Genomic DNA, 25,000 nt, shown 5'->3' on the forward strand with positions numbered 1-25,000 from the left:
CCATGGGGAGGATGAGATGCGATCGTTTAAATGGGGAAATCCATTTATCTCGGATGGTGGTTGATGCTCTTCTTCGGTTTGCGCGGATAAGGAAGACTGGTGCGCTGGTAGAACACAGGATGGAGTTTCTCGAAGGTCGAGCAAGCGCGGGTCAACAAAAAGATGATGATAATGTAAATCTTGGTCTTGAAAGGCGCTTCCTCTAGATTCGGAAATTGAACGCTACAACAAGAACGTAGCAGTGGCTCCTGTGTTCTGTAGGTACGCTCCAGGCTTCCAAGGAAGAACACGAAGAAGAGCGACGCGAGACGATGAAATGAAAGACGAAAGGAGTGGACACTGAGGCGGCCACAGGCCCCACGGTGAAGAAGAAAAGCAGCATGAAAACAGGTCTCGAAGGCGACTATATGCTCGCAAAAGCGAACAAGGCGCTGATTGGTTGGATGTAGGCCTCAAAATTAGCGTGAATATTGCGCCTATCACTGCCCTCCTTAAATGTCGCCGTAACCCGAAATGTGGTGTTCGAAACCTGGATATCAGTCTTTCGGTGCAACCAACAACTTAGTGACCAGATCTGATCATGATTGGACATTAGTTCCTCGTCTAGTGCAAGCAGATTCTTGTCGACAAGGATCGCTCTGTCATACTGCGCCGGGATCAACACGGGTAGCAAACATCGTGATGTGGGGAAGATGATCGAGGAGACAAGTACTCGAATTGTTCTATACTACAAAATCTACATCTACTGGGTATCGTCTAATTCATTCATAAACTCCTAGTTCTTGAGCACGTAACGGTACCTGGGAAGGCCCTTCTCAAAGTCGACAATGACGTCGTTGGCCTCGGACATGGGCCTGACTTGGACCCAAGCCTTCAGGTTGGTCTTCTTGGCCAACTCCAACATGTCGCGGATGTGTTGCCTGGTGCCGATCAAGCTACCAGCGATCTTCAAGTTCTTGAAGATGAGGCCCATGGGGGAGAAAGAGGGCAATGGGTCGTCAGGAGCACCGAGCTGAACGAAAGTGCCGTTGACGTCAAGGAGGTTGAGGTACTGGTCCAGAGGGAAACCACCAGAGATGGTGGAGATGATGATGTCCAGGCCGGCGGCGTTCTTGGTCATCCATTCGGGGTCCTCGCCAGTGGCGATGAACTTATCAGCGCCGAGCTCCATAGCATCGGCCTTCTTGCTTGAAGAACGGGAGATGGCAACGACCTCGTCGCATCCGAGAGCCTTCGCGAAAAGGAGGGCGAAGTGACCGAGACCACCAATACCGACAACACCGACGCGCTTTCCTGGGCCGGCACCGTAGGAGACGAGGGGGTTGTAGACGGTGACACCACCGCACATGAGAGGAGCGGCGTACTCTGAAGGCAGACCCTCAGGAATGGGAATGGCGAAAGAAGCAGGTCCACGCCAGTTCTTTGCGTAACCACCCATGGCCTTGTCGCCAGACTTGTACTTGCCGTTGTAGGTCATGACGAAGTTGTTGCAGTTGCTCTCCTGCTTAGTCTTGCAGGGCCTGCAGCTCTCGCAGCAGTCGCTCTGAGCACCAACACCAACGCGGTCACCGACCTTGAGGTCTTTGACATCGTCTCCTACACGGGTGATCTTTCCGATGATCTCGTGACCGACGACAAGAGGGTAGTCCGAGGGGCCCCAGCCGGAGCGGAGAGTGTGAATGTCAGAGCCGCAGACACCGCAGTGGCTGATCTCCATCTCGATGTCGGTGGACTCGAAGTTCTTGGGGGTGTAGTCACCCCATTGCATGTTTCCGTCGGCGGCAGAGGGGTCGTGAGCGACCCATCCCTTGAAGTCTGGTGATGAAGACATGGTTGTTTGGAGATGTTTTTGAGTAGGTGATGAATGTAGTGATGTGAGAGAGAGGTACAATTGTTTGGTGAGATGCAAACTCCCTACTTGTCCAGCTGTAGTCTTATACTTATACGCATTTTCTAGAAGTTTTCCAGCATTTGTAATATGTCAAGAGACGGTATGAGGTTACCGTATCACTATCCTAGTGTTTTGCTCTTTTGCCGATCTACGCCGTTGGTATCGGACCCACTTTGACGACGTTTTTGAGCCTCAAGCGGTGCGTGCACAACATATCCGTTAAACCCGCACTCACCGGTCCGATAAGGGTATGGGTCTGAGGCGACAAGTCTGCAAAACTCTCGGACGAGGCTCGCGGTGAAGACGTCAATCTGGGGCGAGTCCTAGAATGTGTATCATCGATCTGCCGGGACACGTGGAAACCCGATTAAGGAAGGCGTTTGCGCGACACTAATCTAGTTCCCGTTGACGTGTCGGGAATTGGAATCGATTCGAATCTTTCCAGGCTTCTAGGCCAGTCGCGTTGTTACGACAACTCTTCCTTTTTTCGAGACGAAATCTTCTACGGCGGGCGGCGTGCTGAATATCAACCCGCTCTTCGGCATAAGTCTTTGTCATGCCATTGCCGCAAGCTTTCAGCACTCGGCATTCTTGATCAATACCAGAGGTATATTGAAGATCAACATATGATCGGAGATTACATCATAACAGGTTAGCATGCTGGCAGCAACCAAGAGAACCGGGCAATCTGAGGATGATAAGATGTCACTCTTTCAATCAGCGTTGAGGAAGCCTCTTGATTTATCGTCTCAGTAGTTTTTCTTTTATCCACGCAAGGATCTTCTTGAGCACATATACCGCTTCTTCATATTCTTGCCACCGAAGGTCCACCTCTGTCCTCTTGTCTTCGAGCGGCTCGCTTCCTGGCAATGAAAGCCTTGCGTCGTATGATTGCGTGCCATCATCCAGTATGACTCTGATGGTACGTTCTTCTCCGACATGTTCGCAAAGAGCGTTCCAGGTCGGTTTTGTAACTTTCTCAAACAAAAGAGTGAGTTTGTCGTCTTTGTATCGGCAGGTGACTGGTAGCTTGAGGAAGAATCGTGGGGTGCGGGATCTCAATTCCAGGGGTAGTACACGTTCGCCGAAACCGTATGCGGAGCCGTATAATGCCTCGTTCAGGGCATCGAACGTGCTTAATCTCATGGAGGCTGTCAGCATTTGCGGAGACATGGAAAAAAGCCTAGCAAGTCCTTGTATTGAAGAAGAGACTGTGTGTTGTGAGGGAGTAGTGAATGATCTCGAGACTGAGCGTGTTGCTTGCGCGCGAATAAGTCTGGAGCTGCGCAGTGGCCACCCTGTCTATGCACCCATGGGGTGAGTGTCCTCTTGCCTCACCGACTTTCTGGAATCACCCAAACCATGATTGCTCACAGAAGGACACCCGTTTCAAAAGGCGTGGCGGCATATCATTGGAGGATGGCGTTTCATGTGGAAGCACGATAGTTTCTTGCGGAAGACAAACTGAAAACGTCAAACACAATCATGAGCAAGAGCTATGTTGCGACAAGCTTTGGAAGGTCACCGTTGTAAACTGTGAAGGCTTTCGAAAGTTCGGGTCGGAAAGACCGAGGCGGAGGTGACGCTTGGTCTCTTGGCACGCGTCACGTACCAAATCCCGGTGCAGAAGACCCTCTACCACCATATACAGAATCATGTCATACCTTCGAGCAAATCTCGAACTATGGAGTACAGAATTGAAGTAACGATATAAACTATCGTTTCTTTGCATTGACATTCTCTTGACTTGTAGAGTATGTTTGCCGGACTGTGTTCAGAATATTGACGCGTTACGCGTCAATTTTCCACTCTCCAAAACCGGCCGCCTCTCTCCGGACACAGACTGAGATTTTCACGAATAGCCACTTGGCAACGACATCACGATAATCGCATCCACAAGCAAATTTTCGTTCCTGATTACTGAGCTTGTCATTTACAGCTATGGTTACATCATCCGCAGGCGTTCTCGGCCAGGCGGCCTCCCTGCTTTGACTTTCTGTACATGGTTTTCACGCCTGATCTCAACCCAGCGACCCAAACGAGGGCGTAATATCGCTACGGTCGGCCCTACACAACCAGTATCACTTCCTGTTTGGAAAAAGCATCTTGTATGGAAGCCCAGCACAGTCGGACCGTTGCAAATCGTCGTGATAGATCATATGATGTGGATTTCGGGGTGAATAGCTTGACAAGCCCACGCGCAGCTGGGGACGTTACTTATCACCGTTTGCCCCGAATGATATCGCAAACGTCGAGAAGATGGAGCGGCAAAATCCTTCGCAGATTGGAAGCAAGACAGTCGCTGATGTTAAGCTGATATAAAGACTTGTGACGTGCGGCAATTTCTTCCATCACACACAACATCCATATGTCCACCACTTAGGTCGACTGCAAATTGAATACATGACCAGACGTTGTCTGTTACGATGCCAATCAAGGTTGCGGGTGGCTATATCCGAGTCAGCCGCTACGATGGCGCTACCCGCGACGCTAGAGTTGGGGTAAACCTGGGGAAACACGATGGCGTTGCGGAAGATGACCGGTTGGCCTCTGGCGGTTGGGCATCGATCGTTGGGATCAAGACGCGGGAAGCGATCGCCTGAGTGGCGGGATCTAGACTAGTAGTTACCGATTATCCTTCCGTCAGAGAGAATTGGAAGTGGATTGGAAAGTAAATGAGGGTAAGAGCACGAGGAAAGCAATTATGGACGTGGATGAAGTGATACAGATCATAATTCATGGACGATGGATATATACAGTGCGCAGCGCTATCATGCGAAACTCAAACCGCCAGTTGCGTATTTACAGGGGTAGTAGCGACTCTCATTAGTCTTCGTGAATTCAATGCGTCTCGGTGGTAGACGCTTAAACAGTGTGCTTCTCAGGGTATTCATTGTAGGTGGCGCTCCTCTTGCGAGAAGCATCGGCCTCGATCTCGGTAAGGCTAGCACGGCGGTTGTCGGCGTGCATGTCCTGGACATCTTGGAAAGAGAGGGAAGGAACGAAGCCAGGGGACTTCCAGGCCTGGGAGCACTTGCCGTAGAGCTCGTCGACTTGCTCGAGAGAAAGTCCCTTGGTCTCGTAGATCATGGCCCAGACGAAGAAGATGCAAATAAAGCAGCATCCTCCCCAGACGAAGAAGACCTTAGCACCCATGTTGGCGTTGCCGGGACCGTCATTGACCATGTATGGGGTAGCGTATCCAATGGCAAAGTTGAGCAACCAGTTGGATGCTGTAGTCATAGAGAGAGACTTGGCTCGGACCTTGAGAGGGAAGATCTCACCAGTGACGACCCAGGCAACGGGTCCCCATGAGCAGGCGAAGAAGAAAATGTAGATGCAGACGAATGCGATCAAAGCCTTCTGTGCAGACTGGTTATCAACGCCAGCAACGGTACCGGTAATGGCAACGATGAATTGGCAGACAGCCATACCGATGGCACCGAAAAGGAGAAGGTTGCGGCGACCCCACTTCTCGACGAGGTAAAGACCAGGGAAGGTTGAGGCAACGTTGACGCAAGAGGTAATCATACTGACGACGAAGGGGTTGCTGATTCCGGAGTTCTGGAAGAAGGAAGTTCCGTAGTAGAAGATGAAGTTGACACCAGTGAGCTGTTGGAGGGACTGGAGAGCACAACCAGTGAAGAGACGCTTTCCCAGGTTGCCGCGGAAGCAGTCGAGGTAGGTGGCCTTGCCAAGAGACAGTTCGTATTCATGGTTGGCAGTGATCTCAGCCAACTCCTCAACGAGAGCGGGATCCTCGACATTAAGGCGGCGAAGGGTGGAAAGAGACTTAGCAGCCTTCTCTGGGTGACCCTTCTTGATGAACCAGCGGGGAGTCTCGGGAAGCCAGATGCAACCAAGGAAGAGAATGATAGCCCAGGCGAATTGAACAGCGATGGGAATACGGTACGAGCCGGTATCGTCCCTGTCCTTGGTGGAGTTATTGACGATAGCAGCAAGCAACAGACCGATGGTGATAGCAAGCTGGTAGCAACCGACGATGGTACCACGAATCCACTTGGGTGCAGTCTCGGATTGGTACAAGGGAATAGTGGCACTGATCATACCAACACCGTAACCAGCGAAGAAACGTCCAGCAACGAACATGGGGATAGCGGTAGCAGCAGTCTGGAGGATGACACCGACACAGAAGACGATGTTGCTGACAACAAGACCGAGACGGCGACCAAGGAAATCGGCAGTGGGTGCGGCAGTCAGAGCACCGAAGAAGGTACCAGCAGAGAGGATAGAGACGATCAACGAGGTTTGTTCGGCGGTGACATCGGGGAGACCGTCGGTACGGTTTTTGAAGCCAGTGCTGAAAAGCTCTCGCCAGTGCTTCATTCCTAGGATACCACCAATGGTACCAGTATCATAACTGTAAAAGTTAGCATAGTCCTTTGGTAAGAGATAGAACTTGCATACCCGAACAGAACACCACCGAAGGCAACAAACAAGCCGACCAGGATGGCGGGCGCTGTCGAGCCAGCTACGCCCTGAGGCTTCTTCAACATCAGACCCATGATTGGCAACGATCTAATATGTAAAAGCGATGGAGAAGGAAGACTCAAGTCTAGAGAGTAGAATACTCGGATGAGGATGTCTGCTACTTCACGGCGGGCTGACCATCTTTAAGTACATTTGGGGATGTGTTTCCACGAGCCTGGGGATCTCCATGGGCAGCCGCCTAGTCTGGAGACTGGAAGCATGGAGTGAGCGCGCTAGTCCCGCGGCTGGCCAACAAGCTAGTAAGAATAGGTCCGAAGGTGCTGGGGAAGCTTAGTGTGTGGTCTTAGCCAGGATAGTGCTGGACCTAGAGCAGACGAGATGGGGACCACTCGTACGTCGTAGGACTGTGATTATCAAAGCGCTCAAATCATCGTGAGCCAATTTTGGCCAGATTGGCAAACTAGGAAGCCGAGATTCAACTAGCGCAAGGCTGTTCAGCGATTCCATGCCCGTGTTACTGGAACACGATGGTGAGTATTGTCAGTTTCCCAGAGACGACGTGCCAGACGCGGCTGGTCTTCTGACACGCGCGCTCAACAGTGATACGCAATTCGCGTGCTGGGGCGAAGATGTGGCGTGTGGGCAGTCTGCTGATAGGGCACTAGGCCAGTAGCGCTGCGTTTAGCAAACGCGACCTGTCAAGTCGGGTTCGTTTATGTCGTGAACCACTGACCTCATACCGGGGATAATGCATTCATGTGCAGACAGCCACCGTCTATCGCTACTGCTTGATAGACATGACTGTGGAGCAATGTGTAGGATCGAGATGCGGGCTTGCTGTTCGTCATCCCTCGATCATCAAACGATCACAACGCATCGCTCTTCAACGAGCGTCTGCGGTGTGTGAGTGTCTGGCCGTTGCAATTACCGATGGGCTCCCCAAGCTCAGACAAGCCTTTTCGTGGACGATAGCTTAGACAGACGGCATCGAGCTGTATGCAGTATAGTCGTGGAAGGATTCTGGAATATCGCTGCTTTGGTGCTCGGTATTGCTGACATTGGCCGACGAGCTGATATCAGCCAGCGGTCTGTGAGAAACGGAGCGCTCATCGGAGAGGTGGGGAAAGGGTAGCGTGGCAGGATTTTGCTTCTGGGCCGCGCCAAAGTCGCATAGGAACGACAGGGTAAACGGGGTACATTAGTTCCCATAGCACTCCGTGAGGCTCAACAAGCATGCTTGATCACGCTAGCGTGATCTCGGCCAACCATATGAGCCGGTTACAGTAGCCTCGAACCATGCACCCAGCGCTTGGTCGAACTATCGGGAGGATTTTCTTAAACTAACCAGTGCCGGACTGACGATGCGGTGATGATTAGCTGCACAATGCATCTGGAGGCGAAAATCTCGTACTCTGTATGCACGGAGTCTGTCAGCCACTCCGCTCAACAATCGGGGTCCATTCAATACCCTAAGGTTCCAAGGTTGAAGCAGGGCACGGCTGGTCATGTGGACTGGAGCCAGGTCAAGGTCACCCCGAAATACCTGGAGACTGTGCCTGACCAGTAGCGCTGTATGGGGCACTGGTAATGTCGGAGCCGCCGCCTCCTCCCGGCAATCTTCCCCATGGAGCAGCAGTTTCAAGATGATCACGAGACTCAATTATTAGCAGTCTCGTGATGTGCACGGCCGTGATGAAGGGGAGTTTGCAGACATGACGAGTCGGAGCCAAAGTCGCAGGTCATGTCAAGCTCCCAAGATCGCTGTTCAAGCTCCGAGGCCAAGGCAGCTTGGCGAAGTCACGGTGTCGCCGTGTGATTGACCAACACTTCGCCCGACAGTGTCGGATCGGAGTGTCTGACTCGCAAGCCGTCACTCTAGTTGTGGACGGACGTCTTCACACCCTGCCATAGTGTGCTCAGTCGATCTGGTCGCATCTCCTCAACCAAGAATTGTAAATCTGCAAGCCCCTGGGCACCTCCACATAACCATGTGAGACATGACGACAACGTCTGGGATTCATCGATGCCGTTGTGTTCAATGCGGGGGATCGACGTTAGCCACCTCTCCCCTTGGCACAGTCCTCCCACGAGTGGCTGTGAGGTCACGAGGGACACGACATCAGCTGAAATGCATTGCGCACGCAGCACCAAAAGGTACCATGGGAATACTTCGCTCGCTTGCAAAGAAGATGACGAGTTCTGCTCCGACGCGCATATTCAAGGCGCGCAACGTCTGGGCTTCGACTAGCACTCTCCTTCGCGGGGTGGCAGCAATGACGATGGCCGACGGAGCAACGTTGACTCCCGTCGCATGGTAGCCAGATGGTTGCGAAATGGTGCATCGAGGTACTGCCACAGAATGAACAAGAGACAAGAGGCAAGAGACGTGGAAAGTGGAAAGCAGTCCTCGCCAACCAGCCAATGAAAGCGCATGTCAACGCGTCGTCTGTTCCCCACCGAACGCGTCTTTCACCACCTTCACCGCCCCTCCAAACAACCTCAGATTGACGTCCAGGAAGAAAATGTCAGAAACCCCCGTTCCAGTCCACGAGCCGCCATCTCTGCCCTCATCACCCCTCCCAAAGCGAACAAAAGTCATTGACCCCACACCTCTCTCCCACGCCTCCACTCTACCACGAGGAACAGATTCGGGCGCCGCAACACCCACACCCTTGGCGGCTACACATCTCCCCAGCCACGACAACATGGCAGCACTACAACCCTCAGTGCCTATCGCCGCACCCTCATCAGCTGGAGCAGCAGCGGCAGAACAACAATTGCAAGTCCAATTGCTGAGCCCAAATGCCAAGGCGCCGACCAAGGGAAGCGCATTTGCTGCTGGACATGACTTGTACAGTGCAGAGGACACTATGATTCCTGCACGGGGAAGGGCTCTAGTAAAGACTGATATTAAGATCTCGGTGCCGGACGGGACATGTACGTGTTCCTATATTCAAACATCCACTCTCCAGTCTCGCAGTTTGTGGGCAATCTAGAAGCACGATGCTGATTGATCTCTTGTACAGACGGCAGAGTAGCACCTCGCTCCGGCCTTGCCTACAAACACGGCATTGATACCATGGCCGGCGTTATCGACGCAGACTACCGCGGCCCCGTTGGTGTCATCCTCGCCAATCTCTCAGAGACAGACTTTCCTGTCAAGATTGGTGACCGAATCGCCCAACTTATAGTCGAGCGGGTTGTCATGCCCGACGTAGTTGTGGTCGATCAACTAGAGGATACAGTGAGGGGTGCTGGAGGCTTCGGCAGCACAGGTGGCTTTGGTGCGGCTGCTGCTGTAGCAACAGATGGTACCAAGGCTTAGGTCTACATATATCTATGATCTAGGGCATGCTGGTGAGCCACCGTGCTGATTGTGGCAAGAAGATGGATGCTTTGTTATCTAACTTGGTTCCAGTCTCTATTTGATCATCGAATCAAGGAGCGACCGATAGTTCGGCCAATGAAGCTTAACGCGGAACGGCTATGCAATCAAATATCATGAACTCTCGTCCTCCCCGACGGCTTTGCCCTGGTTGCCCTCCTGTAGTACCTGCATCGCACCACCGTCCTTCGTTCCAACACCCAAATGCAGCACATTCAACTCGTCAGGCGTCCTCTCGCCAACATGGTCAGGCACACTTTCGCCTTCGTACACTGTTCGTGGTCTGAACCTTTCAAGATCCGGCGGATCCAACATCTCCTTCACATACCGCGGCACTGTGACTTCACTAGCATTCATGAGCGCCAAATGACGCTTCTTGCTAATCTCTTCATCCGCCTCGTCCCCTTCACCACGGCCCTCTTTTGCAGCGCGAGCATCATATGCAGCCATCTTCTCCTGGCAGACCGACGTTGTGCGCGTGAGTATGGCTTGCATAGACGCGAGAACTTTCTGGCAGGCTTTCGCTAAAGGAAGTTCCTCAGCCGACACATGGTCGGGTGACCGCCAGCTTGATTTCGCATGAAGATTGAACTCGGGCGTAGAAGCAGCGTGTACAGCTTCAATTAGACGGGGAATTGTCAGCGCTGCGAACATGTCTCCTGTCCCTGAGAAGAAGAGAGGTAGTTGCGGGGTGTCGATGCGGAAGAGACGCGGTTTGTAGTCCGAGGTTGCGGTGGAGCCAATGATGGTAAGGTTTTCGACATCGTTGAGGTCGATCTGCGGCGCTTGGGGTTGTGAACCTGGTTGAGATGTTGCTGAATCGAGATGCTGCGGGTCCGAGGGGGTATTCGTGCCTGTGCCAGCCTTTGACACCGGTCTCGAGGGTATAGTCTGGTTGTCGCGCGTCAAGCGAAGGGACGTGATGATTACGTGAGGGACCTGGTAGGTCTTGTGAAGGACTTGGATCGCAGCGGCAAGGGACTTGAGATCGGTGATGGGAGTATCAGACAGTAACCTACGCTCTATCAACAACTGCCACGCTTGGTTCCGCAAGACTTTGGGATTTACTTACTCGGCCTCGAATTGGTTCGGGAGAATGAGATCTGCTTCGCGCAACAGCCCCTTGTACTCTGGCACCTCATCTTCTGGAATATACAACTTGCCATTGTCGCCCATGACCGGATCGAGCACTATCTTGGTTAATCTTGTACCTGTCACCTCGCGCAGTCACTCACCCCAGAAGAAACTGCCAGGCTTCGTGCCAGCATTGAGCTTGATATCCCTGCCAATCGTCCCTATTGCTTGCACGGCCTCGGCGCTGGGCATGTATCCTGTCAGGAGTACATCGAAGTTGGTGAGGTTTGATTGACGTAATCCTTCATAAAGGTCGAGGATCTCGGTCGCGGATGTTTTGGTGCCTTTGATTTGCTTGTATGCGGTGTGATTGCCTGAGCTGTTAGCCATGCGCCCGTCCAAGAAGGATGCCGGGTGCACCTACTATAATGCACCGTGTTGATTGCGGATACATCGCAACCTAGCGATTGCATGACAAGAGTGGCCATTTTGTTCCCGACATAGCTCAGCTCAATGTCAGTGAGTTGCATGTATCGCGACGGCACGCGACTCACCCATGGACTACCTGTCGCATGTTAGTTACAAGACACGTCTTCCGCCTATGAGTCTTACATGACTGGCAATCGCAAGCACGCGCGTGTCCGGTATTAGCGTGTCGGAGGCCATTTTTACACCAGAGAGAGAATAGAGCAGGCAGAGGAGGCGGAATGCAGGTACAAAAGTGCACGCGGGGTATGTTGTTGATTTACTATGTTGATCTTCCTTATCTGAAATTCCACGCGGTATGACGTGAAGCGTTAGTGGGGCAGTGACTTTCCTTTTGTGCCTAGGGCGCGGAACACCACGCGGGACCGCCTACTCGCCAATGTCGCACACCAGAATCATGAACCTAACAGACGCTCGATGCATATCAAAGCCATTGCGCCGCAAATCTCCCACATCTATCCTGAAAACATGCCGCTCGTGTGTCAATGAAATCATGATGCGTTTACTCTTCGTCGCCAATCTGTCCAAATTAGCCATGGTACTGTAACAGTGAGAAGTGGGTTCTTACCTTGGGTGCGAGGTAGAACCTCAGGTAGCTCTGATCCTGGAGAGCGTACTCGACCAGCAGAGGCACCTCACTAGAAAGGCAAAGCTTGACTGAGTCAGACAGGCCACTGGCCTTGCAGAAGTTGGTCAGGTACTTCAGCGAGAAGGTAAGGGAGACGGGCTCGTTCATCTCAATCAGGACAGCCTCAGACTCCTTTTCGAGACTAGGGTCTTGCTTGAGGATGACGGAACCCGAACCAATGTCGCCAGAGCACGCAAACTTGACGCCCTCCTTGGTGCACTCGATTGAGACTAGATAGACATTAGCTCGTACTTCAACTTCCGGCCACGCTGTCGCAAATGTCAAAAGACGTACCCGACTCGGACAATGCACCCAAATCTCTGCAGATGCGCTGGAACTCAGCAGCAGGCAGGGTGATTGTGGCCGCGTAGTCCGTCTCTGGGATACCCAGGTGCTCCTGGTCGATGTCCATGAGCTTAATGTCATATTCGCTGATTCTGGCTGCGCTCTTGGTCTCGAAGACCAGGTTGACAACATCTGGCGCATCCTCGGCCTTGATGGTGAGAATATCGTCGCTTCCAGCAGCACGAAGCACTTTTGTGAGGGACCCCAGATTGATACCGAGGGCGATGTTGCGGTCGCAGCGGAAGGGCGAAAAGGCTTCGGACTTGAGCATCATAGAGACGAGGGCAACGTGGGAGTTGTCCATGGCTTGGAGCGCGATACCCGAGTCATTGCAATCGAAGTTGCAGTCCTGCACGAGGTCCTTGATAGCGTCGACGACCTGTTCATCGTTAGAACAGCTTTCGCCGAGCTTTGTTTGCGCGAATGTACCTTCTTTAGGACGTTGGCCTGGTTTAAGCGTGCCTCAAGCACTGTACATGGTTAGTTTCGTTCGCTACACATGGCAGGAAATACACACTTTTGAATGTGGAGGAAGATTAAGTGAGTACGATAGCGCTAAAGGGGGTATACGAAGCGTGGTTGTGCAAGAGACAATTGCGGTGGAGGCAACAATCAATGGAGGGGAACGCGAAAGTGGTTGGCAAACGCGTCGGCCACGCGCTAAATCAGCACAGGGCATAAAGTGCCGCCAAGACCTTACATTGTGTGCCTGAGTGGTGCCGGATGCAGCAGGAGATGTCACGGTTTGATAGGTGCGTAATACTTTGTTCATAGACGTAAAAGCTGTCTTCTCTTTGGCCGGGTTTCTGACACCCTTGCCTTTGCGCATAGTAGCGATTGCCCACTCTCTGGCTTATGGCAGAGAGCGTCTTCTCCGGTGATATCGGAGTATCCCAGAGCTTGTGAGCTTCGAAGGCTAGTGCTCCTCCATGTTGTCATGACTACAGCATCTGTGGTTACCACATGTCCAAATTCTAATGGTCAACTCAAGTTGCAGTGTGCAGCTCCATGATTTCACGCCCTGACCAAGCCATAGAACAACGTCCAGGTAAGCACGAATCCCATCAACCCTCCAAACACATCTCCCAACCACAAGTCACCCAGTGGCCGATAGAAGTATGCGCCTGGCTTGCCATCTGTCTTGAGCGCAAAGAGCAGCACCGACACCACTAGCGAGCCCAGCAGATAGAATATGAAGCCTGCATACGACTCGAGGCCTAATGTGCCGGCGGCGACACCGAAGAGCGATGCAGTGAGACTGCGGATGTTGGAGACAACCTATAGCACGAACGAGTTAGTGGACAGCGCAAGACTGGTGTGGCTTGGACAAAGGCGTACCTGGGTATTGTGCTGGACGCTGGTGCCGACGATTGGGTCGATGGCAAGTTGTCGCTCCTGGTCCAGGGCTGATGCCGCCATTGTGTATCTAGTGTTGTGTGTTATGCGCCTGGAACTTGACAAGTTCCGCTGGTTGTTGCGGAGGTAGTCGGTCGAGGGTCGGGGTGTTTGATTCGGCCGTACGGTTGCTACTTCGTCCGGGCGGCTCGCTGGATGCTCGGATGTGACGTCGCGCCGATGTGCAGCTGTCGGAGATGTTTGCGACGAGAGCGGGACTTCCGGAAAGGCTCCAAGATGTACGGTGACGCTATGTTGGCTGCTTGTGATACCTCTCGTTATGGGGTGACGGTGTTGGATGCACGGAAGTGGGTTGTGGTCCGTGCCGAGACCCTGACAGCATCCTGTCCAACCTTCTGAGCGCCTGCCAACATGCATCGACATGCAAGGTATCGCGATTCGAGAACATGTCCATTATGGTGTACCTGCTAGCTAGAGAATTTCTACTAATTCCACTCACACGTCGTCATAGAGAGGCCCGTACCCGTCCAGATACCTTGGCGTGTCAGCTTATTCCGTTGCTCTATCGTGTAGACTAAGTCCTTACTGTTCCAGATGCGGTGATAGGAAGTAGTTCGGGGTATCTCTTGCGGCTCGTAAATAAGCAATTGCTTGTTGGAAATACCGACCGTTCGCCATGACGGACGTGATGTTCCCAAGGCTCATAAACGCCTCGGCAGCCTACACAAGGTTAACGAGACGAGCTATGGGCCGAAACTTTACTCACCATAGACAGGAGATGTCCAGTAATGACGCCCTGTTCTGTTGCTACGTATACCGCACGCTGGAGATAGTCTGTGGCTGGCAACAGTAATCCTCGCGCTTCGATATAGATTGCTTGGTGTAGTCGTTGTTCGGCTTCAACCAACCCCCTTGTTGTTGAGCTTAGCAGTCTAAAGTTGCTTGTATCGCTACTGAAGGAATTCCTCTCTGTACGCGCAATGCTTGACAGAGCCTTTTGCGCTCTCAGCAACCAGTTTCGACCGATTACTATAATGATTAGCGGTAATGGGTATATATATATACAAAGCCACTTACGAGTCAGAATGTCGACATTGTCGGGATATATTTGGAGTAAGGTCACTAGCTGACGCAGGCACCAATCTGCTAAGTCTTGAATAACACCGTTATCAGCATCGGCGAAGGCTACACGCTGGAAGACGCTAATAAGAGGTAACTGCCAATTCCTGCGCTCTTCTTCCGGGACGCTATCAGTTATTTCGAAAGAAACTATCGTGTTGCGAATTGCTGGTAGTTGGTCCCGCCACGAAGCAGGTGAGGTATCGAGATTGGTGTTTATGAGTTGGACAGTTTCCATCAACCTTTGTATCATGCTATCATCCATGTTGGCAAAGAAATGTCAAGTGTGGGAATCCAGAGAAGAAAAAACAATGTGCGTGTGTCGTATGTAATCGTGATGAATAAAGTATATGAGGCAGCCATCCAAAGTACATGTACATAGACATGGTTTGATAGACGGCCCTGCTTGGAAGGCTGCGGCTCATACTTGTGACTGTACCCGCCACAGGCGAAGCAATTTTGCACAGTGCCCGGATACACTGGAGGTTAAAACGCGACTGACCGCTGTCATAAGCGGATCTTGTGTAAGCTATCCGGATAGACCAGACTGGATCAAGTAAACAGAAGTAGCTAGATGCGCGTCTGCGGGTTGCGCCGAAGCAGTACCATGGCGCGACGACCCCCATGCTCATGGCTGTAGCAGCTAAGTCCGAGCATGAGGGAAGTGGTGGCAAGTAGGCGAAAGATGATGGGATCTTGCTGTAGATACAGGGTAGTTACTCCGTCGCCTGCGGTCCTGTTCCGCGAAGCGTTGTCGACAGTCAGTCCTTCTTTTCGAAATGTGTACAAGGTCACCATGTCGTGCTTGGTAAGCCCGCGTCGCGATTAGCTCAGCACGGAGAATTGAGATGGAACTACAGAGTTGCTTTTGCGGGATCTGCAAGCCGGCCACGCTGCAGATGCCATGCTGCAGGTACGTCATCGGCACTGTTATCGATTACGACGGCACCCGTACCTTGCGGTGTATATACAACACCTGAGCCTCGTCGCAGCATGTCGGACGTGTTGGAAGCCGAGCATGTCTAATCAGCCGAGCAGCGAGTAATCCACTAGTATGGATTGAATGGGTCGGAGGTGGGATGGGGAACATTGGTCCGTCCAGCGTCTAGGATGGCATGGTCAGAGAATATGTGAGGCTATGCGACTGACTCGCCGCTGCTCCGGAGGCTCAAGAAGGGGCGCGTCCTCGACGGGTGCAGTGGACACACAGTTGGCTGAGATGGTCGTCGGCCGAGGCAGTGGTATACAGGCCAAAGCGACGAGCATGCACAGCTTCCTGGTAAAGACGGCAGCCACGACGATTGCGCCTCGAGGTTACGCGCGCATATGCAAGGAACAAGGGGTAAACATGTCTGAGGGGGGGTGTTTGCCGGTGCGTAAACCGTAAACGAGCGAACGTTCCCCATGAATGTTTCATGCCAATCACAGACTACTGGCTCATTTCCCGGGACCCTGAGCTTAGTACTACTATTAGCTGACCATCCGAACCGAACCACTACATGTGTCTACAACCCTTACAACCCTCGTTGCCAGCTGCTTGCCCTACCCACAACAAACAACACCTGCATCGCCCTCATCCACGTCTCCCACGGCCACCATTGGACCCCACGCCGACCACGCGCCCGCCGCCCCTGCAGCTGCCATCCCCGCCATCTCCATATCACGGGCACCTTCCATCTCCGGATTAGAGCACCCGCAGCCATCACAAGCGATTGAGCGGGAACCGACGACGACAGCCAAAATCGCACCATGCGGCGGTAGCGACATGGAGAACATGATATCCGACGACTCGCCTCTTGCGCAGTTGCTTGAAGGTGGGCTGCCCCTAGCACGATGACGATGCCATGCGCCGTGGGCACTAACCGCCGTCCAGGACAAGGCACTGCGCCATCACCCTACGATGACCACGACCACGACACCGAGACATCGACATCCACCAACTTCCCGCAGAGCTTCGCGCCCCGCGGACCGTCGACGCTGCAGTCGAGGATAAGAGACCGGCTCCCACAGCCGCTGCGCATCCACGCCCGCCATGGCTCCATCGCCCGCATCCACACGGCCTGTTCGGTACGTGGTGCGCCTTGTTTGTCTCGGACATGCTCGTTAACAAGACACAGAAAGCCGTCAACTCCCGCATCGGCCGCGCAGACAACGAACGCTTCCTCGAGCAGTTCCGCTACCTCATCGTCGCTTCCCAGCTGCTCGGCGAGCAAGGAGGCCTGCGCGCATCCGCCATTCCCAGCTTCGCGACCGACGGACGCCCCGGCCCTCACGAGTTCAAGGTCGCCCGGATAAACCCCATCGGCGCAGCGGCCACGGGCACGACGGCCTTCGCGCTGGCATGGCTGGTGCACTGGTCGCGCCGCCAGCCTGTCTTCAGCAAGAGCCGAACCCTGCTGGTGATGCTGGTCTTCGCTGCTGTCTTTACCGCCGGCTACACGTACATGCGCCGGCAGTGGCTGCAGTATCTGCGCCAGGAGGCCGTAAAGGGCGCCTCGGACCTGGTCACAAATCTACAAGCCTTCGAGGCTTCGACGTCATCTGCCCTTGCCTTGATCCAAGAAGTGGAGCTCGTGTCACGCGGCTATCGCCTGTACGTGACCTTGCCTTCCGCCATAACTCTGCAGCCCAAGTGCTAACACCGCGCAGGAGCAGTCCCTTGCCTCCCATCTCCCGCATCGAAGAGAAGGGGCAGGCCCGTCGTTGCCAGCGGCTGCGCAAGAACCTTCGAGCTGCATACGCCGACATCGTTCCCATACTCGCTGAACAGTGCCGTAATCTGAAACAGCTAATTCAAGAAGATGATTTGGAAAAGTATCTCGACGTATACGAAATCAGCAATCCCGACATGCAAGAGGCCGCCCTGGGCTACAGCGAATCTGAGTTCGACGATGCCGAAACGTTAAAAGTCCTGCGCATCCTGCAGTATCGGTTATCAATCCTACGACGTGTATACCTCTGTTCTCTCCTGGCAATGGAGGCAGATGGCGGCAAACCCGATTTCGCGCGATGGTCGACAGTGGTCGACTCCATGTTAAATACGGCTCGTCCCGTCGGAGAGTGGAGCGAGAAGTTCAACCGCGTGCTCGCTGAAGAAGAGCAGTTCGTACTCCCATCGCCGGCCAAGGTCGCACCAACTCCTGCTCGAGACAAGATTCGCAATTCTGTGCGCAAGTTGTCTGGATTGTCGAGCGGTATTCGCGGTCTGCAAGCCAAGATGCAAGTACTCCGCGAAGAGACCAACAAGAGCTTGGAAGATACCGAAGACGTAACCGACTTGGGTCACTCCCTCCTCGCACAATACGATTCAATCGGTGCAGATCTCAAGAGTTTGGTGCAAGCTTGGGAGGCAGGCAAGAATGCGCTCGCCTTGAATATCGATCGGCACGAGCGCAGAATCTCCCAAGCATCCAGCGGCCTGCGCTCGCCTGTTCCAAGTCTAGGCGGTTTGACTGCTGTAGATGAAGGCAGTCCGTCTGATGCTCTGCGCGCTCTTAATGGCGACCTGCTGAGTCCCCACCAGAGCGCTCCATCGAGCGACCAGGGCAGCACGTCCGACGACGAAGTTTTCGAAGCTATTGCCCTTCCAAAGACACGAGCCACAATGTCGAGAGAAGAGCGCATGCAGAAGATCCAAGACGACCGCGCTCGTCAAGCCTCGTTACGTGAACAGCGAGAGTCGAATACCAACATGCTGCGAGAATTGGAGTCAGTCATAAATCTAAGGCCACACCGAGTCTCAGCGCCCCCAGCCGGCGCACGAGTTACCAGTCTCTGAAGCATCAGTTCCTTTTGTCAACCGTTTTGGACTAATTCCGGCTACCAGATGTAGCATCTCTTTCGCTTGCTTTGTTTCTTGGCGCACATCGGGTCTCAATTTGATTCTGGGCATTTACGCTATACCACTGCCGCGGTCGCATTTACTTTTCTATCACATACCTTGGAGTCGCAGGACTAATGTCTATAACGCATATGTTGTGGTCAGAATACCCACACAGAATAGTAATGACAAATATCAACATCGTTACATACAAGCTCGGTTCTGAGGAGCTCGCAACTAGCTCTGTCGTCTTTCGGCATTTGGGAAACTTGGATCACGGGCACGCGACGACGTGGCTGACGAGTGTTGGTTTCGGGAAATTCACCATCCTTGAACATTCTGGTAGCAAAAGACAGCTATTGGTACTCCGCAGTACACGTGACAGGAAGAGCCAGTAATATCTTACGACGAGATGCACATACTAAGGTTGCGAATACACTCGATGCGTTAGCATGCATTGTCTTGACATCAAACAGCTACCTTCCGTTCAGAAGGAAGCAATACACTTTTCATCATCTTTTCTATAAAAGTTGCAGTCGAGGAGGCTGTTCAACTCAGCAACATGCTCTTTCTCTTTCTTTGTGCATCACTAAGCTACACAGATGAGATGCAAGAACTGACGAACCACGGATCACTCCGGGGTTTTGCCTCAAACAATGCCTGGTGACATTCTGCCCCGAACGCGTTAGGGTGCAGCTGAAACCGAGTTCACTATGGAGCGCGACTGGTGGACTAACCGCTCTTGCCCAAGACGACCAGGTGATCCTGACTCGTCGGCACCAGCGCCTGCCACCGACCTCAGTCATCGTGTGAACTTGCTTTTTAGACCATCTTCATATCGCCGTATTACTGGGCAGCACTCAATGACGACGAACGGCTCGCTTCTTCTGTGTTCTATCCCTGTTCCTACGACTCTCACGAACAAGCAACGTCAGATCTAAACGCATTCCGCCGGGTTCACGTCTGAAAACGCAGCTAACGACACGGCCCCTCTGCCGAGTACCGACCTAGAAAGATCACTCTTCTCAACACGAATGTCGATGTCTACTCGAGAAATGCCACTCTAAGGTATTGCCATCGAACAAAAGAGATATAGAAAAAGATTGAAAGAGACGTGAAAGAGAGAGCCAATCGACGAGAAACTCAGAGCATACCAAACAATTCGTCCTTGCTCGGGGCCGGTTCTACCGGCCCGCTTTGACCCGCGATAGGGATGGTTGCTACCACAGCTCGCCTATTGTTCGTCATCATCCACGATGCCATCGGTTCGTGGTACGGGAGGAGGCGCACCGTGTCGTCTGCGCATATGGACTCTTAGCCCATCTGATCGAGCATATTGCCTTTCACAACCTTCAATGGGGCATGGATATCGAACTTTGGCCCGACTGGATCCTGCACAAGCCTGAGTCTTGAGGTGACGCGTTAGATTTCCTAATGCGTGTACACCTGTTAAGACAGTGCCACAGCGATACGGACAGGGTACGCTATACTCGCCATCGATCGGAGATGTCTCTAGTGACTGGACCAGTGGCATGGAGTATCTGACGTCTGGAGGTGATGCGGAGACGTTCGTCGTTGGAGCAGCATAAGAATATTGCGGGCTTTGGCTTTACGCCAACATCAGCACCAGCCAGCAAGTCTCGAGAGTACCACATACTAGCTTGGCGTAGGGGACGAAGGCGATAGGGACACATGCGCCGGTCCTACGGTAGTGTACCCCGGATCTATTGGGTAACTGGCTGCTGAATAAGTACTTTCGTATCTGTCACCTGGTCAGCGGATGCCTGACATTCATCGTGTGGCATGCACGTACTGATACGAATTTGCATAGGGCTGCGGCGTTGGACAACCAAATGTTGGCACTGGACCATTCTGCGGGACAGCTACTGTGCTAGTACGATATTGGTATGCGCTGTTGTGTCCTGGCAAGAGAGGTTGTTGGTAGCTGCTGTTGTGGTAGTAGGCCTCGTGAGGCTGGACATACGTGGGTACTGACGACCAGCTCTGCTGAATGTACTCTTCAGATCCAGATCCAGGAGAAGTTATCCTCCCTGCCTGTTCCGCTCCACTATCGCAAACAACTGCTGATGCGAACGGTGCTCTTCTCCTATACTCTCTGTCTTCTTGTGACCAAGGCACCTCGTCGCGCCTCTGTGTCTGATCGTACGCCATGAAGCCAAGGTTACCCGAGACCGTCTTGGAAATTATCTGAGAAGACTTTGCCCGTACAGACGTACAAAGCAGAACAACCTCTTCGACAATATGATTCTGATGGCTCCCATAAGATGACGCGAAGCTGGTTTAGTGGTCGCTAAGCCAACTGTCAAGTCAAGCGAAGCACCTGCGTGCGCTATGTCTTTGTCAGTTTCCCACTCTTCGGCGAAAGATCAATATATTGAAAACGGCTTACAGGTCCGCGTCTATGAGATGCAAAGAGGAATGACCACCATAAGAATGAATTCTTGAGTGACCCAGGATACGCACAGTGTTTATCCTGCTATACGTACTTAGTAACGAGTGGTTTAGAAGACACGCTGCAGACGTTGGAGGACCCTCGGCTGAGACACGACAGCCTGTTGCACGAGCAGTCCGGAAAGGTCAACACCAGGGCATATCGCGCCTCACCGTGTATTTGTCTGTCAAACCGGAACGCTGATCTGCCCTGTCAACATAGCTGCGTCTCAGCTTAAAGGGCGAGGGATTGTGCGACACTTCTTAGCTGGTTTTCACGCCAATCAGCTATGCCAGAGCGGCACCGGATGTGGCACAGCGCATGAGAAGCGTCGTTGGCCTCTATGCCATGGCCTTTGCCGCCTAAGGTGTACTTCAAAATTACAGTGTGCGCGCGGCTGCGGCTGCCGCGATGGTACGCCTCTTTCGAAGACCACCCCAGGAAGCAGGCAAATGTCCTAAGACGTGCAGATACGGCCACTTCCTGCTGGGATACAGTGATGCCATGTGCACACCTGGTCGCCCACACACTCGTCCGGCACCTTCCCGTCATTGAAGGTCAATGCGCACTAACATCGCCGAGGACTACAGGGCGCTCGACTTCTCAAGCCAACGAGCAGATACAGCTATGCCTGAGGATTCAGATAGTCACTTCACCAGCTCATCGAAAGCATAGTTCCCACAAATCTCCAGAGACCTTCAGAGCTATCCTGTCGGTATCGCGGGTATCAGCAACAAGCATAATGACGGACGAAACGGGCGAGTAAGTCATATGTTCTAGCCTTGTTCACCCATGCCGTCACGTTTTGCGCTTCCTGCGCGTCTGACTTGCAGCGGGTTTGTGACGAATACGAAGCTGCGTGGCGCTCCGCCAACGTTGGAAGTTTAACAAGGGATCTCCTGTTCGAACACATGTATCACGATATCGAGAACGCTTTCTTGCAAAACAAAGTGGATTGACGGGACGGCTCGCGACCGGCGCAACGCCGGCTATTAGTGGAAACTTCTCTCGCTCTTCGATACCTTACCGATAAACCCGACCGGCCCGACGGTTTCCCTATTGGCAGGGAGTTTTTTCCCGCACGATGAAGTATATCTCGAGGGGAACAATACCAGCAAAGAGAAGACTCTGGATTGTATGAAGACGAATATGTGACTAGATGTCAAAACTCGAGTCAGACGCCCATCTTCGCTACCCAATGAACATCAATATGTACAGGCTGCAAGGGCTTGGAGAACGCAACTCCAGAGGGGCACCCTGCTGAGCAACGGTCTCCTGGATAATGTGGTTCAATTCATCGCCGCTACAAGAACACGTACCCAACCACTTGGTTTCAAAGCAATGGTCTTGACCCAGCTCTACGGAACAAAGAAAAACCGTTCGCGCTCTCCCACACCTAAATTTCTTTATGGTGATGACGAACATGGCTGCATGTCAACATGACTCGTTAAAAATGAAATCTGGCTAGCGGAAGCCAACATACACCTGAGGTTCAGGTCGTGAAATAGGCTACGGCTCTTGTCCCATTTCGGCATGCGTTGGCTCACATCTATGTGAATATGCTCCAAAACGCAGTACCATCGTGGACAAGGTTCCCGTTACATGGTGCAATACGCGCATGGATGGCTTGTAAGTATTGGCTGAGATCGGCAGCGACAGGGGCTTCTGATATATTGGCAGCGGTAAATCGACTATATTACTCTTGGTACCTCCTAAGTCTCTTATACCCCTCAAAAGAGCAACCATACTCGTCGTCGACAGTCTGCAATGCATTGCATCGGGACAAGTTCTAGAAGGACGCCACATAAGAAGAAGCGGTGTGCACATGAGCATATTAGATATACACATCTGCCTCTGTTGGAGGGCATATACTACAGTGTTTGCTATGAGATCCGGGACTACATATCCCGACGACTGAGAATCGACTTGCAAGCCAGCAGTGCTCATCGACCATGTTGCTAAGGTAGTCAATGCGCTTGGAGGATTTGGTGGCGAATCGCCCGCCGCTGGCCCCCGCCACCGTCGGCAGCAGATGCATGAACAGATCTGATCAACCGTGGTGACTTGCGCGCAAAACCCTTAAGAGGAAGCTAGTAGACTCCAATGCAACAGCAGCTAGAAGCTACTCAGATCACCCTCGCAGGTCGATCCGGAACCTTGCACATGCTGTGCTGCGATAGGCATTTTTCGTCGCACTGACATTGAGGCCTGCCTAGGCCAGCCTGTCGCACCGGAAGAAGAAGACTTCCACTATTGGAATCGGGAACCAATACATCTTCTGTCGAATAGACGACATTACCTAGGGCTCTTCGGGTGATTGAGCCCCGGGTCGTTAGCACGTAGCTTCGATGCAGCTATGATCAATCATTCGATAGGTTAGCCTATAATAGTAGGTGCTTTAGATAGTATGGAGTGAGCTCGTCGTACCAGCAATTGATGATCGAGAGGCAACGTTACGCTAACTTTGTTTTGACATCATGGGATTACAGAGTAGTAGTACAAGTGATCAATCAGCGTGCAAGGCCTAAGAGCACGCAAATCTTTTGCCTTTTCTTGTACATGAAGCGAAGACCGAACACCAAAGAAACGCCTGAGCACGCAACTCATCAACCCGCAAAAAGGCTCTTTAGCAACGATATCCGGAATTCCGAAACAGATGCAAGCTGCATCCAAGATCTGGCATCACCTTTTCCGCTTCCTTGCCGGTGGGGTATTCAGCTCCGGATGGCTTCGCCGGAGGTGGACGAGCAGTGCGTCTTCACGCCCAAATGTCGATGTGCATCCTGGTTGTTCGCAACGGATATGTCTGTTGCTTCTCTGTCCCAGGCAGGGTTCGTGTCTGGCCATATGACGATTCAGGTTTCTCTGTGCGTATTGACCAGTGAATGGCGGCTTATCCACGCAGATAGAACAGCGCAGACTCGACTTGTCACTTCACGTAGGTCAGCAATGTTGATGAATGAAGTCTTTTGGCCTACCCACTTGGCTATGTTTGAGCTATTATCCTCCTTATCGTTGGCGGTATCAGAAGCTGGAGGTGTTAGGTTCCCTGTCGTTGAGTCTGGATCCAAATCCGTAGAGTTCCATGTTGAAAGATATCTGCCGTCCGGTCCGTTCATGCTGTTCACCTGCTGCTGCTCGAGATACCGCCTCCGGTCTGAATAACAGGAGGTTGCCGCAAGCGATGGCTGCCAGGACTCCCCTACAGACATCGTGCGATGATCGATAGGAAGGTGAGGATACCTTGGTGGCAGAGACGCTAGGTGGACATTCTGTGCTGCTTCATAGACTGAAGGCGGCCAGATGTAGGCAGCGATCTCTTCTGATGGCAATGAGTCTAATTGGTAGGCCCACGCAAGTTTGCGCTCGTCAGCGGTGTGTGAGGCGAGGTACGCCTCGTCATTCGGATCATTTGAATCGCTCTGCTACAGAGTCAGCTCAGCAAACAACGCCAATATTTTGCACCACATTTTGATGAGATCTCTATCATTCTACTCACCATATCGTCAAAGCCATATGTGGTCCTGTACGATCGAGTATTCTGTACTGGCATCATGTTTGCATCGTAGGCCTAAATCGCGTCTGACAACCTGTCTAGGATCGATAGGATACTAGGATGCACAAAATGAAGCGTGCGATTGTAAGTCCATCTAAAGATTAGAAGTCGATCAATCAGTGCTTTTTGACCAGGTGAATAAGGACCAAAAAGCTCGTTGCTATTAGACGCTCGACGGCCGCCGCAATCGAAGAGTGACCTAGAACCCCGACAACTCATCATATGTGCCTCGTGTGGACAACGCATAACCAAACGTATTCTGAGGCGAGAGCAGTGGTGCGATGTCGCTATCTCGCTAGATGCTATCCACTCATAATTGGGCTGTATTGGTTGCCTCGTTACCACGATGTGCTGACGACTAGTTGCCTTCTGGCTCACCGGTCCTGATAATACGTGGACGAATCCCAAGTCCTCGAAAAGGGCAGATAGCGCCGAA

The 25,000-nt window shown here is 52.6% G+C and overlaps 7 protein-coding genes across 7 annotated transcripts; 1 reads left to right on the forward strand and 6 right to left on the reverse strand.

Moving 5' to 3' along the window:
* Positions 1 to 775: 775 nt before the first annotated feature.
* J4E82_003771 (uncharacterized protein) lies at positions 776 to 1,831 on the reverse strand (the record flags this gene model as incomplete). Its single annotated transcript, XM_051730055.1, has 1 exon — positions 776 to 1,831. One exon carries the CDS (start codon positions 1,829 to 1,831, stop codon positions 776 to 778), a length of 1,056 nt encoding a protein of 351 aa, XP_051590023.1.
* Positions 1,832 to 2,632: 801 nt separating this feature from the next.
* Positions 2,633 to 3,052, reverse strand: J4E82_003772 (uncharacterized protein; the record flags this gene model as incomplete). The annotated part of the gene is made up of 1 exon (XM_051730056.1): positions 2,633 to 3,052. One exon carries the CDS (start codon positions 3,050 to 3,052, stop codon positions 2,633 to 2,635), a length of 420 nt encoding a protein of 139 aa, XP_051590024.1.
* A 1,704-nt stretch (positions 3,053 to 4,756) lies between these two features.
* J4E82_003773 (uncharacterized protein) lies at positions 4,757 to 6,417 on the reverse strand (the record flags this gene model as incomplete). Its single annotated transcript, XM_051730057.1, has 2 exons — positions 4,757 to 6,272; positions 6,320 to 6,417. 2 exons carry the CDS (start codon positions 6,415 to 6,417, stop codon positions 4,757 to 4,759), a joined length of 1,614 nt encoding a protein of 537 aa, XP_051590025.1.
* A 6,944-nt stretch (positions 6,418 to 13,361) lies between these two features.
* J4E82_003774 (uncharacterized protein) lies at positions 13,362 to 13,680 on the reverse strand (the record flags this gene model as incomplete). The annotated part of the gene is made up of 2 exons (XM_051730058.1): positions 13,362 to 13,539; positions 13,600 to 13,680. Coding segments are annotated over 2 exons (259 nt in total), but the record flags the coding sequence as incomplete, so codon positions are not given.
* A 519-nt stretch (positions 13,681 to 14,199) lies between these two features.
* On the reverse strand, positions 14,200 to 15,001 carry J4E82_003775 (uncharacterized protein; the record flags this gene model as incomplete). Its single annotated transcript, XM_051730059.1, has 3 exons — positions 14,200 to 14,337; positions 14,384 to 14,646; positions 14,695 to 15,001. The coding sequence occupies 3 exons, from the start codon at positions 14,999 to 15,001 to the stop codon at positions 14,200 to 14,202; spliced, it is 708 nt and encodes a 235-aa protein (XP_051590027.1).
* Positions 15,002 to 16,501: 1,500 nt separating this feature from the next.
* J4E82_003776 (uncharacterized protein) lies at positions 16,502 to 18,514 on the forward strand (the record flags this gene model as incomplete). Its single annotated transcript, XM_051730060.1, has 4 exons — positions 16,502 to 16,550; positions 16,610 to 16,803; positions 16,854 to 17,329; positions 17,386 to 18,514. 4 exons carry the CDS (start codon positions 16,502 to 16,504, stop codon positions 18,512 to 18,514), a joined length of 1,848 nt encoding a protein of 615 aa, XP_051590028.1.
* A 1,276-nt stretch (positions 18,515 to 19,790) lies between these two features.
* Positions 19,791 to 20,728, reverse strand: J4E82_003777 (uncharacterized protein; the record flags this gene model as incomplete). Its single annotated transcript, XM_051730061.1, has 3 exons — positions 19,791 to 20,163; positions 20,214 to 20,318; positions 20,370 to 20,728. 3 exons carry the CDS (start codon positions 20,726 to 20,728, stop codon positions 19,791 to 19,793), a joined length of 837 nt encoding a protein of 278 aa, XP_051590029.1.
* Between the last annotated feature and the right edge of the window lie 4,272 nt (positions 20,729 to 25,000).

Source organism: Alternaria postmessia (assembly GCF_024291825.1).
Source record: "Alternaria postmessia strain BMP 2775 chromosome Unknown scaffold_17, whole genome shotgun sequence".
NCBI lineage: Eukaryota > Fungi > Ascomycota > Dothideomycetes > Pleosporales > Pleosporaceae > Alternaria > Alternaria postmessia.